Source organism: Orbicella faveolata, unplaced genomic scaffold (genome assembly GCF_042242905.1).
Source record: "Orbicella faveolata isolate gen_17 unplaced genomic scaffold, um_ofav_v1 contig_2, whole genome shotgun sequence".
Lineage (NCBI taxonomy): Eukaryota > Metazoa > Cnidaria > Anthozoa > Scleractinia > Merulinidae > Orbicella > Orbicella faveolata.
Genome location: NW_028301547.1, coordinates 30,194,857 through 30,208,510, shown reverse-complemented (window position 1 = coordinate 30,208,510; position 13,654 = coordinate 30,194,857). Strand labels below are relative to the sequence as shown.

General features: G+C 38.5%; 1 protein-coding gene and 1 long non-coding RNA gene across 2 annotated transcripts; one reads left to right on the top strand and one right to left on the bottom strand.

Moving 5' to 3' along the window:
- The first annotated feature begins 831 nt into the window (after positions 1-831).
- LOC110063934 (QRFP-like peptide receptor) lies at positions 832-5,480 on the top strand. Its single transcript, XM_020770929.2, has 4 exons — positions 832-973; positions 3,904-4,174; positions 4,542-4,796; positions 4,919-5,480. The coding sequence occupies exons 1-4, from the start codon at positions 861-863 to the stop codon at positions 5,258-5,260; spliced, it is 981 nt and encodes a 326-aa protein (XP_020626588.2). The 5' UTR covers positions 832-860; the 3' UTR covers positions 5,261-5,480.
- Positions 5,481-11,662: 6,182 nt separating this feature from the next.
- LOC149112773 (uncharacterized) lies at positions 11,663-13,431 on the bottom strand. Its single transcript, XR_016207573.1, has 2 exons — positions 11,798-13,431; positions 11,663-11,767 (listed from the first exon to the last, which is right to left on the bottom strand). It is a non-coding gene; the product is annotated as an uncharacterized LOC149112773 (long non-coding RNA).
- Positions 13,432-13,654: the final 223 nt, after the last annotated feature.

Genomic DNA, 13,654 nt, shown 5'->3' with positions numbered 1-13,654 from the left:
AAACCTTTCCTTGTGATCAAACTCTTACAGTAACAGAACATTGTTATTCCATTTCGAGACTGCTGTCAGGTCATTACGCAAATTTGATTAATCATCATCATAAATTTTATTTGCATTTTAGAGTTGTAATCACTGTTGTAGGTTTTTCGTTTTTTTTTTTTTTTTTTTTTTTTTTTTTTAAGTAGGCTGTCAAATATGCGACAAGATCAATTTGTCAGATGGATTGTTACCGGCTTAAATTTCCATTCTGTCCACAAGATTGGACATACTTGGTTGTAAGCTGGTAAAATTCGGTGCGATAACAATAATGGCGTAATTTAGGATACATTTTCTTTTTCAAACGACTCAGAGGTGCCAGCAGACCGTTATACTAAGAAAGCCTCTTTAATATTGCCAAGATCAAAGGCGTATTTCCGCCGTGTCGAGTTTTCGTGGGAGACTCAAGGAGAGGTGTTCTTTGAAATCGCACATGTTAATTGATTAAGGTTAACCTGGCTATAATTAATGGTTTTATGAAGGTCATCACGATTACACCGATTTAATAATTTTACTAGTTCGCTGAGGTGCAAGGTTCAAATGAACTGCCTCACCGCTACTAGATGGATTTGTGGTCGATGGTCCTGAATCGAATTCAACTCATCTGCGCTTTGTAAATAGCCAAATGGTGAACCTCCAACCAGCTAGGATCTTTAACAAGTACTCTGTTCCATTCAAAATATTTGTTTGTTGCATTAAGGGGTGTCCACATTTAGCACAGCAGTGCTAGATACTTGGACACTTAAAATATATTAGATTATATAATTCTCCATTTTTGCTTTCTTTGTAGATACAGCTAAGACGAGTGCCGTACACTGAGAGCCATGTCTGATTCAGCACATGTTGGTACAACAATCGTACTTTCCATTCTCGTTGTTGTGGGTATCCTTGGAAACTCACTCGTTTGTGTTGTCATAATGAAAAATCGAGATATGAGGTACATCCATAACAGTTATTTCGTATTTCTAGCGACTATGGAATTCTATAAAGTTGTCATATACAGCGGTATAAGAGATAAAAGACCAGATTATAGCTTCACAAATGTCAGGTGTCTCCAAAATATCGAAGATTTTAGAATTTCGTGCAGGACTGATATAATACGCCAGCAAATGCAAGGATCAAACGGAAGAAATAACCGCACCGATTAAGAAGCAAATTTACACATCATGCCAAAATTGTACCGTCAGCGGTTCAAGAGAATACACAAGTATTATACACAAGTAACGTTATGTGTACCTACAGAAAGCGATATTTTTTCAACGGTAAATATACTCCGTTGCACTGTTATTGCTTCTCTGTTGCACTTAAGGAGTCTATCGGTTAAGTATTGGCCGATATGACGACCGACAGTCGGTCGACATATCGGCCGATACGCGGTCGATATGTCGACCGAGAGTCGGCCAAGTGACGGCCGACATGTTATTCAAGTGGATCAGTTTTTGTGATAACAGTGGGGTGACAGGCCTACACAACTCCTATCCACGTGTAATAGCCGCTTTGAGTGTTTTGCTCGAACTAGTATATCTTTGAGGATCTGCCCCTTTTGTATTGTACGATAGGGGGATCTTTGAATATTTCGCTAAGCAATAATCCTGTTTTTAGGAGGACATTTCACCAGAGTAGAGCCGTTAGAGGTCATAGGTCTGCGTGGTTTCCGCTGTTATGACACCTCTGTTTTTGGCCACGTGCTACTTTTTTTGGCTCATTTGATTGCAAGATATGTTTTAAGCTCTCTAAATATTAGCTCTGGAGGAACAAAGTTTGAAATATTCCGTGAGCATGTTGGTTACTTGCATTTTGTATTATTACGCCGGGCCCGGCTGTTTGATTTACTGTTGCAAGTTATGCTGCTTGTTATCACGGGTGTCATATTTATCTTTGTCCGGCTTCGCCAGAGATAGCTGTAGCTTTCCTTGTTGAAAGCTATGAGTCTGTCTTAGAGAGACGTTCTTATGCTTCTTGCATCAATTTCATCGAGCTTTTTGTCCTTCCAGTTTGTTCGTTCTGGAACTGCAAATGTAGGTGTTCACGCGCAAGTCTGTGGACCGTTTTGCGTGTTGCTTATAATATTGTGTGGTTTTGTTCAGGCAAAAGCTCTGAATTTAGGAGTTCTTCCTATGATTGTTCATCCAGCTCCACGTTGTGGTTGTCATTGCCTTTATTTGCGATGTTGTCAGGTTTTCTTGAGACTGTTAATAGTCCCTCTTTTGTTTTAGCCTTGTAGATCAGGCAAGACCGCGGTTTCGATCCTTCTGGATCTCATCAGTTGCCGATAACAGGGAGTGGTAGAGACCAATGCTCGGTAACAATCTGCACCTGGCATATTTTTTTGGTATTATATACTCGCTCGGCGGATCGAGAATTCTTGATTGTGATTGGTAGTTTTGCCACCAGCGAATGGTGAGCATAAAGTCTTCGATCCTATTGTACACAGCTTGACACTGTGTTTTCTATGATGGCTATAACGCTTATTTTCTCCAGCATGTGTGATTTGAATTTAAGGATAAAGCGTCCAAAACCGAGCTCGGTATAATTTAAATAAAAAAAAAATAAAAAAAAACCGTGTACGGTCAAGATAATTAACCGAGTTGGGTCATGGATGCATTCACAACCGAGCTCGGTTTAATGTAAAATCAAAACCGAATACGGCTTCTGTATTCTCTAGGGTCGGCGGTTATCACCGTGGACGTTATCTGGAAACCAAACACGGTTATGAAACAACACCAAACCGAGGTCGGATCAAGGCAACCCCTGTACGGTTTATAAAACGAGGAAGGTTCGTGAATCCCGGGCTCGGTTAATACCGTGGACGTTACGTGGACACCAACCGAGGACAGTTTACCGACCGTACATTCTGTAACCGAGGACAGATTTTTTTTCCGAGGACAGTTTTTCAGAACTGAGGTCGGTTGCTCAGAAACAAAAACTGATCCATTCAAGTTAATAGACCATCGGTCGGCACTATTGGTCGGTATGTGGGTCGACTCTTGGCCAACACCTCGACCGACATGTTGCGATCAACAATCAGTGATGTATCGGTCGACTGTCGGTGGTATCGGTATAGTGTTAACCGTTGTTTTGCTGAAAGAGCAGCCGTCTCCTTACCCACAGGAGCTGCGAAAGAAGACTCTGTATCGTCTATGCTCATATGTTGATAGAGCGAGGATGCAGCTGACACTGCCGTCATTTCGAATACATATCTAATGCAACTTGAGGTCTCAACAAGCATAGCTGAAAAAATAAAAAAAAATAAAAAAACGGTCATTGAGATAGCAGAATGTTGCCGGTATGAAAAGTCAAAAACGGACGAGGGCCGCCGAAAGACCCTCTCAAAGGGCTGGTGAAGATTATTTAATATTTGAGTAGAGAAGATGTAGTCAGCAACAAGAGCGGACCACATGAGCGTATAGTGTTGGCCTAGTGTCGGTGACGTATTGGCCAAGTGTTGTCCGAGTGTCGGGGAAGTATTGGTCGAGTGTCGGCCGACATGCGTGTCCGTCGATGTCGGTCGATATGTGTCGGCCGAATGTCGGTCGACATATCGGCCCATATTATCGACCGATACTCGGTCGACAGATGCCTTAAGTACACATGATCCACTTTTCTTTGAAACAGGCTGCACGAGGAACTTGCTTAATAAATTAATTCCTTGGGGCTTGAGATCGTAACATCAATAGATTGCTTTTTGCACCTAAGATCGAGTCCCAAATGGCAAATATGTAGTATTTTCTCATAGTGATGTCATGCCAAGTTTAAATGCAGCTTTTATTCATTGCCTGGCCTCGAAGTTAGCTTTGTAACCTGAGCAATAGTACCGTTGCCTTGCCTTGTTTTAAATTTCACGGCAAATTTACTTTATCACTACAGGGTTCCCATCAATTATCTCCTTGTCAACCTAGCTGTGGCAGATATCATGTACGCGTCGTTTATCACACCGCAGTACATTCTGAGCCACACTTTCACGCACCCAGATGGTGTGACTGGTACAGTGTTATGCAGATTGCTAACGGGTGGAAACTTTGCATGGGTCGGAGCAGCTTCATCTGTTTTTACTTTAGCTAATATCTCCATCGAACGCTATTACGTCGTGATGTACCCTCTTGGTAACAAAGGGAAACTTAGCGAACGTAAACTGATGGTGAGTGAATGAGTAAGTGATAGGGTAGAGTTTAATCTGTGCAGTATATACATTTTTGTGTTCATGTTTTCGTTTTTTTTTTTCACTCAAACCGAGTGAAATCCAAATTGGCAGATTAAAAATGGTTGACATCATCAATTGCATAACCTCATCAATTTTACGTGATAGGTAATTGTATAAACAATTTTTAGATGCTTTTCGCACCGTAAAAGTTTGATTAGCTATCTGTGGAATCTAGGACCCCTCTTCCCTCCCACTCCTCCTCCCCACCAGGGTCCTTGGATGTCCGCGAGGGTCGCTGCTGATTTACTGGCGGTCATGGTAGTCTTTTACGACAATTCACGAGGATTTTTTTCTATAATTCTAGGTCATCATCCCTGGTGCTTGGATATTTTCCTTAATCGTAAACATCCCTGTATTCCTGGTTGTGAACTTTGATAATGAAAGTGGAACCTGCGCCAGAGAATGGCCCGAGAAGTGGATGCCAAGAGCTTACAACGTGGCGTGGTTTGTAATCTTGGCAGTTATTCCTTTAACACTGATGGTTGGTTTTTACTCCAGAGTCATATACACTCTGTGGTTCAAACAGATTGACGACAGTGCACTTACACACCAACAAAAGGTAATAATGTAAATTGGTAAGAGTATTTTTATAGATACATCTAGTGGAACTTTATATGGACGTATTTATAACAATGAATCTCAACCAGGAACTCACCTAGCCTTGTATGTATTTGTAAACAGGGTGTGCTGAGAGTACGGAAGCGAGTAACACTAGCTGTTGTCGTTGTCAGTGTAATCTTTGGAATCTGTTGGATAACCGACTCGATAGTCTACATCGTGAGCCATTTCAACACAGACAGTTTTGGTGCAGCCGTATATTCCATTTCAAACACGATGATCATGTTTAATTCTGCGGTCAACCCGTTTGTATACGCTCTGCTAAACCAACGATTCAGAGAGAAGATCAAGAGCACAATAACCTGTAAGGCTTCGAGTAGAGCCAGAGTTCACCCTACAAGGTCCGAGCCCCCTACCATGGAGTTGGCCAACAGTACCAGCCGCGACCGTTCTGCTGAATGCTAGCTCGTTAGATTTAAACGCACCCAAATTCGCAATTAGTCGACGATCAGAAGCCCTGTCTACTGTCCTGATACTCTGCGATATCCAGTCACTGACTCGATATGGCAGCAATACCGTGGTTACTTTTTCGAATTGGGAGGGGTACAGTAAAATTCCAAATCGCACCCTTTGCGACAAATCAGGCTCGTTTGGTCTCGCCATGGGTATCCACCCTCGCCAAAAATTAATTAAAAAAAAAAAAAACAGAAAACGTGATGGCTCGATCGACCAAACTCGCCTGATATGCCGCAGAAACGTAACAGAAAGGGACCATGAAGTAAAAGAACAGCGCAAACCAAAACACATTTCATGCTTTTTTCTCACTTTTACTATTTCACGTTCAAGCTAAAGTATAATACCGCAGTCATCAAACATGCAGACCAATGACAATGTCGCTAGGGCCTCGATACACTAACATCAGCATGCCTCTCAAAGAATTCATCGAACGTGCCCTCCAAATATTAAAGCTGGTTGAGTCAAAAAACGTTATTTAACTTGCTATCCCGATTTTCACTTGCTTGCCTTGATCTCAGAAAAAAGCATATTTAGATATTCAAAAAAACAAACAAACAAACAAACAAACAAACAAACAAACAAAAAAAGGGATAAATTGGCCACTACTGAAATGTTATTAAATCACCCCTTCAAGCGCACGTTAGAATAAACTAGCCGATTGGAGCAATCTTTACCATTATAACCAATTTGATCCTCGAGTGACACCACAAAATCGTTGAAGTAGCGGCCATAATACCGCAGAAAATGTCCTATAACAACAATTTCTCCATATTTCTTTTCTTATATATATATGTCACCTTCCCTAGCATACACACACACACTTTATATATTTACTTACTTATATTACACTTTTACACTTAAATTATTGATTACAATTCTTCCCTAGCAAACCTGGAATCAGTTGCTTCTATCTCCAAAATCCGCAACCTCAGATCAGTCCTCAAACAGCAGCTTTCCAAGTTAGCTTTTAATGGAGTCAATGTATCACCGACATGTGTGGCAAATAATTCTTAAACCTTATCTATTTAACTCAACAATTATAATATCGTTATTAATTTATTATCTAACCAACTCTTAAGATTTTATTAGCATTTTTTTATTACCAAGGATTCTTACAAGTACAAAGTATGATAACACTTTCACAAACCACACAATGTATTTGAATTTCATAGCTTATATTAAATTACAAAACATATTTCGGATGAAACACCATTCATCGTTAGCTGTACAAGAATACCAGTTGAAAATGAGCAATAAATAGTCTAACATTGTGTGATGAAAATATGAATATTTAAGGCTAAGGCTTATTAGTTTGAAAGGGATAATTTAAGATGTTTAACTTAGGAATTTAAAGACGGCTGCTCCCGAAGGATGTCTATGGCTTCCTCGACTTTTTAATTGGAAGCTAGCGGAAGCCCAGTCAAAAATTTCGAAACAATCTTCCGAACAAAAGGAGCGACAATTATCAGAAACCCTTCTGTGTTTAAATATAGGGGAATCCGGGTTGCAAAGTATCTGTTGGTTTCACCGACATAACAGGCGCTACAGTCTGCGCACGAAAACTTGTGAATAACTCAAGTTCGCAGGCCCCCAGGGATAGGATCCTTGACTCCAAACAAACTCCATTTTTGTTTTGCACAAATGACTCACCGACTCACCATGCTTTTAACATAGGCCAATTTTTCTCCTCAGGGATCAACGATTTTGTGCAGCGTGTCTTGGTGGGTAATATTCTACTAGCCAGGATCAGATTACATGCGGGACTTATTTGTTGGGCATAAAACGACTGGCGACTTGTCCATTAGTTGAAATGGAGGAAAAAACAAACAAATAACAACAACAAACAAACAAACAAACAAACAAAAACGAACAACAACAACAACAACAACAACAAAACCGCAAAAGCGCATTTCCTCGTATCCTTTATGTATTTCTTATGTTGCTGTGGAGGTCTAGACCCTTCTTACGCATTTTCAGTGAGTTTACGTTTTGGCGCTGTTTCGCTCTCTCTATAGGACGTTTCAAGAGGAGGAAGTGAGGAAATCGAGGTCCAGTAGATAATTGAGCAACTTACTGGCGAGGCTTATAAAGCTTTTAGCAGTGGGTATACGTACATGTACTGTCGTGCAACAAAAACGAATTAAAACTACAAACAATTGTATTGATCTTATCTTTGGTCCCTTTTAAGGATTTCAGTGTAATAAAGCAATACAAAAGGAACTCTAGACCATAAGGTCCTCACTATGGACCCAATGTTATTCCTAAAATAATATATTTACCGCTTTTGGTCCAAATATGATCAGGATGAACAGAGTCGCATCGCTTGAATGAGTTGTTAAAACGAGTCTTCGTGCATAACCTTTCGTATGAATTAAATGAGTTTGATTTGGATACACATTTTCATATGAACGGATTCGATCGCACGAAAACTCGTTGGAACTCAGAAGAGAAAGGCAACTCGGAAATGGTCTGTTATCTCATCCAGTTTATTATTCTTTTGTTTATATGGTAATTAGCCCTCTTTACCTCGTCAGCACGTACAAAATACAAAAGAATTTTGAAGTGGAAATGAGGCAAAGAGGACTAATTAACATGCAAACAAAAGAACAATAAATTGGCCGCCATTTTGGAATAAGGTGTATTGTATTGTGTGACATTATAATGCGTTGTGTTGTATATGTAGTGTGATTTTACTTTATTAAATTTGCCTGCAATCCTCGTGGTTGCAGTTGGCCGCCATGTTTTCTGTAGTAAAAGATTTGGTGATTTAAGCCTAATATTCTACATGCAAACGTCTTCTCTTTATCCACAACAGGAACCACTCTCGTTGTCATCCAGTTGCAGGTGGCTTGCATGTTTGGAGCATTTTGTTTTGTTCACTGTTTTGGTAAATCAGTGAGTCTGAAATTTGTTAACTGCTTAAAAAAATTAAATTACATTACATTAAATGAAATGAAATGAAATGAAATGAAAGGAAAGGAAAGGAAAGGAAAGGAAAGGAAAGGAAAGGAAAGGAAAGGAAAGGAAATGAAATGAAATGAAATGAAATTAAACCCAACTCACCAGAACGACTAACTGTGTTGCCTCCGTACAGATTTACCTGCCTCTTTTAAACGAACGAAACATTTCTCACCCCGACAAAATCCAGGAACTAAAAAATTACCTACCTTAACAACAACATCATGCCTCAATCAGAAACATGTCTTTTAGAGTAATGGCAATTCTTTCAATTCTTTAATGTCCACGACGACTCCTAAAATTCTTCTACCACACACCGAAAACATGATTTCACTCTGTAAGTTTATCCGTTTAAATGTTCATACGCCAGTGTCGTAAACAAAATGTCCTCATGTTTACATCATACATCAAAGAATCCTTTGCATGTCTTTGTGGCTGTTACCACGAAAAAACCTATTTTTGTTCATATACGCACGACAGCGCTCAGGCGCGGATCCATACCGGTTTCCACCGTTTTACGGAAATCGGTCAGAATTTTCATAATAAAAAAAAATCAATAGATATGTATATATTTGTAATAAAAGTAAACTGCAAGTTGAATCTCGAAGTTTTGACATTTATTTTTTATTTATTCTTTTTTGCCAATTACCGGAAATAGACAATGGTCACGCGTTCTGGCGGCAAAATTTTACAGCCGGGAAATCACCAGTCTCCCGACGGCGGTCACGCCATCATATCATCGCCGCGGGCGTCTAGACCAAAATTAGGTTTCCCCGGGCGATATGTGCAATTCTGCCACTCGGTTAGCCTGTATGCCCCTGTATGATCATCCAACGTCTTTGGACAACGACTTCAACAAGAGTGTGGAAAAATACATAACAACGTCAAGATGTCACAAATTACTGACTACCTCAGGAAAAAAGGTTAGTTCGGGTCTTTGTTAATAATGCTTGAGAGTGGACAAATTAATTTTACTGAAAAGTTATTTTCGTTCGGTATGCACACGCCCGGCTGACGTCATACCCAGACGTGTTTGTCTGGGCTGAAATTTGTTCTCTTTCTATTACTTGAACAAATGATTTATCTTTGCAGTGGAAGCTCGTTCTAGCAATGGTTTTGAGGCTACTGAAAACATATTTACGAAGTACGATGTTACAAACGAGATTGACAGGACTTGCCTTGCTGCACATTCATTACAACATGGACATTGACTTTGACGAAATAATTCGCAGATTTGCAAGGCTTCATCCAAGGAGAATGGAACTGGCAAATATAATGTCTGACTGACTCAAAAGGCCAGGAAAGGGTACTTTAGGTAGTTAAAATTGAAAAAATTTCCCGGGGGAGCATGCCCCCGGATCCCGCCAGGAGCTTGCGCCTTCAGCGCTCGTTTTGCAGTAAATCGGTCAACATTTTCCCTAGATCCGCGCCTGGCTCTGCTATTTAAAACATAAAATCCTAGCTAACGCTGGGTGGTTCAAAGTACTCGGAAACTTACAACTTGAATGATGACTGTGCTTTTTTGCCTTGCCTTTCTGCACGTTTCTGCGTTTAAATATTCTAATGCCCATGTCGTAAAAAAATGTCCTCACGTTCATGATACAGTAGAAATCCCTTCTAAATCTTCATGACTGTCACCACGAAAAGACCTGGCTTTTTTTTACGCATAACGTACGCACAATAGCTCTACTGTAAAACATCACATGCTGCGTGGTTTAAAGTTTTTTCGAGAAGTCGGCCGAGACTTCTCGAAAAGCCCGGGAGCTTGGTTCTAGTCACCAATAGGAATAAAAAATGAACAAAAATATTAAAATAATAATAATAATACAACACGAACGAAGCAAGAACCACTCTCGACACATGGTCGCGGGTTAACAAAACCAAAAACAACAAAGAACCCCACCATTGTTATAAGCGGTTTTACTGAATGATTGAAAAGGCTTATCCAAATTTCGATAAAATGTTACTGCCATTTGTTGATTTATTTAGGTGTGTTGATGCAAAACGCATCACCTGTAATTGTAATTTACAACATATATTAAATTTTGTGACAACTCTTCTACTAAAATTCACACCTTCATTTCAATATATGAACAATACACTGGAAAAGTTGAAAATTTACAGAGTATGTAAATAACATGTAATTAACATGTAATAATCAAAAAGAGACTGTAAAGATTAATTTACATGATTTTTCCCCTTTTACATGTTTTGGAGGTTTCATGTAAAAACATGTAAATATTTCAAGTGAAACATGTAAATGATGAAGAAAACACTGTAAATGTTTCAAAGCAAAGGGCTAAGATCATGTAAATAACATGTAAACTGTTCCTGCAAATACTGTAAATAGCCTGTAAATTTCTTGTGATTCAACCTGGAAACCCGTAAATAACATGTAAATTTAATACAGGGAGGCTGCCATAATACTGTAAATAACATTTAAATAAAAAGGGGAAGCTGTAAACAACATGTAAATAAAAAAAATGGAGGCTGTAAATAACATGGAAAATGAAAACAAGAGCCTGTAAATAACGTGTAAATCAAAAAAGGGAGCCTGTAAGTAATATGTAAATCGAAAAAGGGAGCCCGTAAATAACGTGTAAATCGAAAGAGGGAGTCTGTAAATAACATGGAAATCAAAAAAGGAGCCCATAAAGAACATGTAAATCGAAAAAGGGAGCCTGTAAGTAACATGTAACTCGTAAAAGGGAGCCTGTAAGTAACATGTAAATGGAAAAAGAGAGCCTGTAAATAACATGGAAATTGAAAAAGGGAGCCTGTAAATAACATGTAAATCGAAAAAGGGAGCCTGTAAATAACTTGCAAATCGAAAAAGGGAGCCTGTAAATAGCATGTAAATGGAAAAAGAGAGCCTGTAAATAACATGGAAATCGAAAAAGGGAACCTGCAAATAACATGGAAATTGAAAAGGGGAGCCTGTAAATAACCTGTAAATTGAAAAAGAGAGCCTGCAAATAACATGTAAATCGAAAAAGGGAGCCTGTAAATAACCTGTAAATTGAAAAAGGGAGCCTGTAAATAACCTGTAAATTGGAAAAGGGAGCCTGCAAATAACCTGTAAATTGAAAAAGGGAGCCTGTAAATAACATGTAAATCAAAAAAGGGAGCCTGGAAATAACCTGGAAATCGAAAAAGGGAGGGAGAAACCCTGTACGATAAATAACTTGTAAATAATAACTTGAAGAAAAATGCATGGAATGTACTGTTTTATTGTAATCAAATCTGTTGACCTTAATTACAATAGTAGAAAACATGCAAATTTATACAGAATCAGAAATTTATTGCAATCAGAACAAACTCAGTAAAATTCAAATAGTTTTTAAATGCCATGAATAAGGTTTACAATGTACACATTACAACAAATAAAACATGTTTTCTTTTCTTTCTATCCATAACAAGACGACTTAAATGTAATTTTGTGCATGGCCAAAATATTTTAAAATACCATGACTGAGCTCCTTTAACCGAATTCAAGCACTTTTCAAGAAGACTACTAAAATTCAGGACCTTTTCAAGATTGTGCAAAACCATGTCATATTCAACTCTATTTAATTCATAAATAATAAAATGATTAAGAACTATACTGTTGTCAGCTACAACTAGTGAAAATTTTGCAATTTAGGCGTATTACTAAATTAAAATTGTTTGCAAATGGATACCTGTCTTAAATATATACTAAATTCACAAAGTCAAATGTAGCATAATGATAATACCTTTGTCATAAAATGAATGAATAAACTGTTTTTTTCTTACTAAGTAATTAATGTAGGATTAAATTAGCCTTAATAATTATTATGAAAAATGTGGGAGGCACGATGGCCTCATAGTTACATGTAGTGCGCTCAACTCCTGATCGAGCGGTCTGGGTTCAAGCCCTAGGCGGGTACATTCTGTTATGTTGTTGGGCAACACACTTTACTCTCAGTGCCTCTCCACCCAGGTGTATAAGTGGGTACCAGCGAATTTAATGGTGGGGTAACCCTGCAATGGACTGGCATCTCATCCAGGGGGAGTAGAAATAGTCCTAGTCGCTTCCTGCTACAGAAAGCGGGATAAGCTCCAGTCTGTTGGGCCACGTGGCTCATATGCAGACTTTACCTTTACCTTATTATGAAAATTACTGCAATGTAAGTGTGAAATATTGATCAACTTTTTTCATAGAGTGAATTGTTCTTTTGAAATAACAGAAAATAGGGAGAAAAAACATTTACCACAAGATAGAGATTGACATTTTAAATTCATCATAAAAACATTCATGCCAAAGGAATACTACATTGCGTAACATAAAACAAGGCTTCTGACATCTTTTAGGCTATGTTTACAAAGTCACAGTTTCCTTTTTCCAAAACTGTACGGAATCCAAACAGGACAAACATTTTGGACCCCTGACAAAACATTCACTGTAAACATTATTCGAAATTTTACTTTTTCTTTTTGTGATAAAAAAAAACTGTACTGTAAAACAAAAATTCATAGGGACCTGTTGAAATTGAAAGGCCTATCTAGTACCAAAGTTCCCATAACACATCATACACCTGTAAGTTAATAAATTATTGTTCTGGTACTACATGTATGTAAACATAGCCTTTACTTTTTATGATGAAATCTTATAGCTACTGTATTGAACAATAAGTATCAACCTAGCAATCTAAGATATTCAAATTTAATGCTAATTCACTAACACAGGTACAGTGTAGGTGATACTTCAAAGCATTAAAAATAATGTTTAAAGTGGTTGAGTTTATGCCAGAAAGTGTTGAAGGTCACCATGTTAGACTGTAATGCACCAGGGGCCCATTTCTCGAAGGTCCCAAAAAGTTTTCGCACCCAGAAAGCTATACCAAAATCTGAAATCTTATGCTTACAGAGCTGTTTTATTAGCTTATTCTCAATATGAACAGAGGTTTCCTTCACACAAGAAGTTTCAGGCATATACAGCTCTTAGTTTTTAGACACAGCTCAATTAAAGATGGCTTTGTGGGCCTGAAAAGTTTCCAGGGCCTTCAAGAAATGGACCTTGGACCCCTTATAGAGTCATAGGTACTGTAGACTTCTCAGTGGCTGATTTTTTCCTGATCAAGGATCAATGCCAAGGAGTATGCATGTATTGACCACTCTCAATTTTAGCTCAGTCACGTCTCATTTCTGACTGGTCAAGATATTTACGAAAAGATCAAGTACACATAATGTGAGCCAAATTAAACCCACAAACATAGTTTGCTTGTTCCAGTCACTGCTAGACCGTTTCAAGATTGGCTTAATATTTTTCTGAACAGATTTAACCCCAGTCACTCGAATGGCATTCCTATCGATCTTGAACGCATGACAAACAGCAAGCGAATGATCTTTAGCCGTTTGAACAGA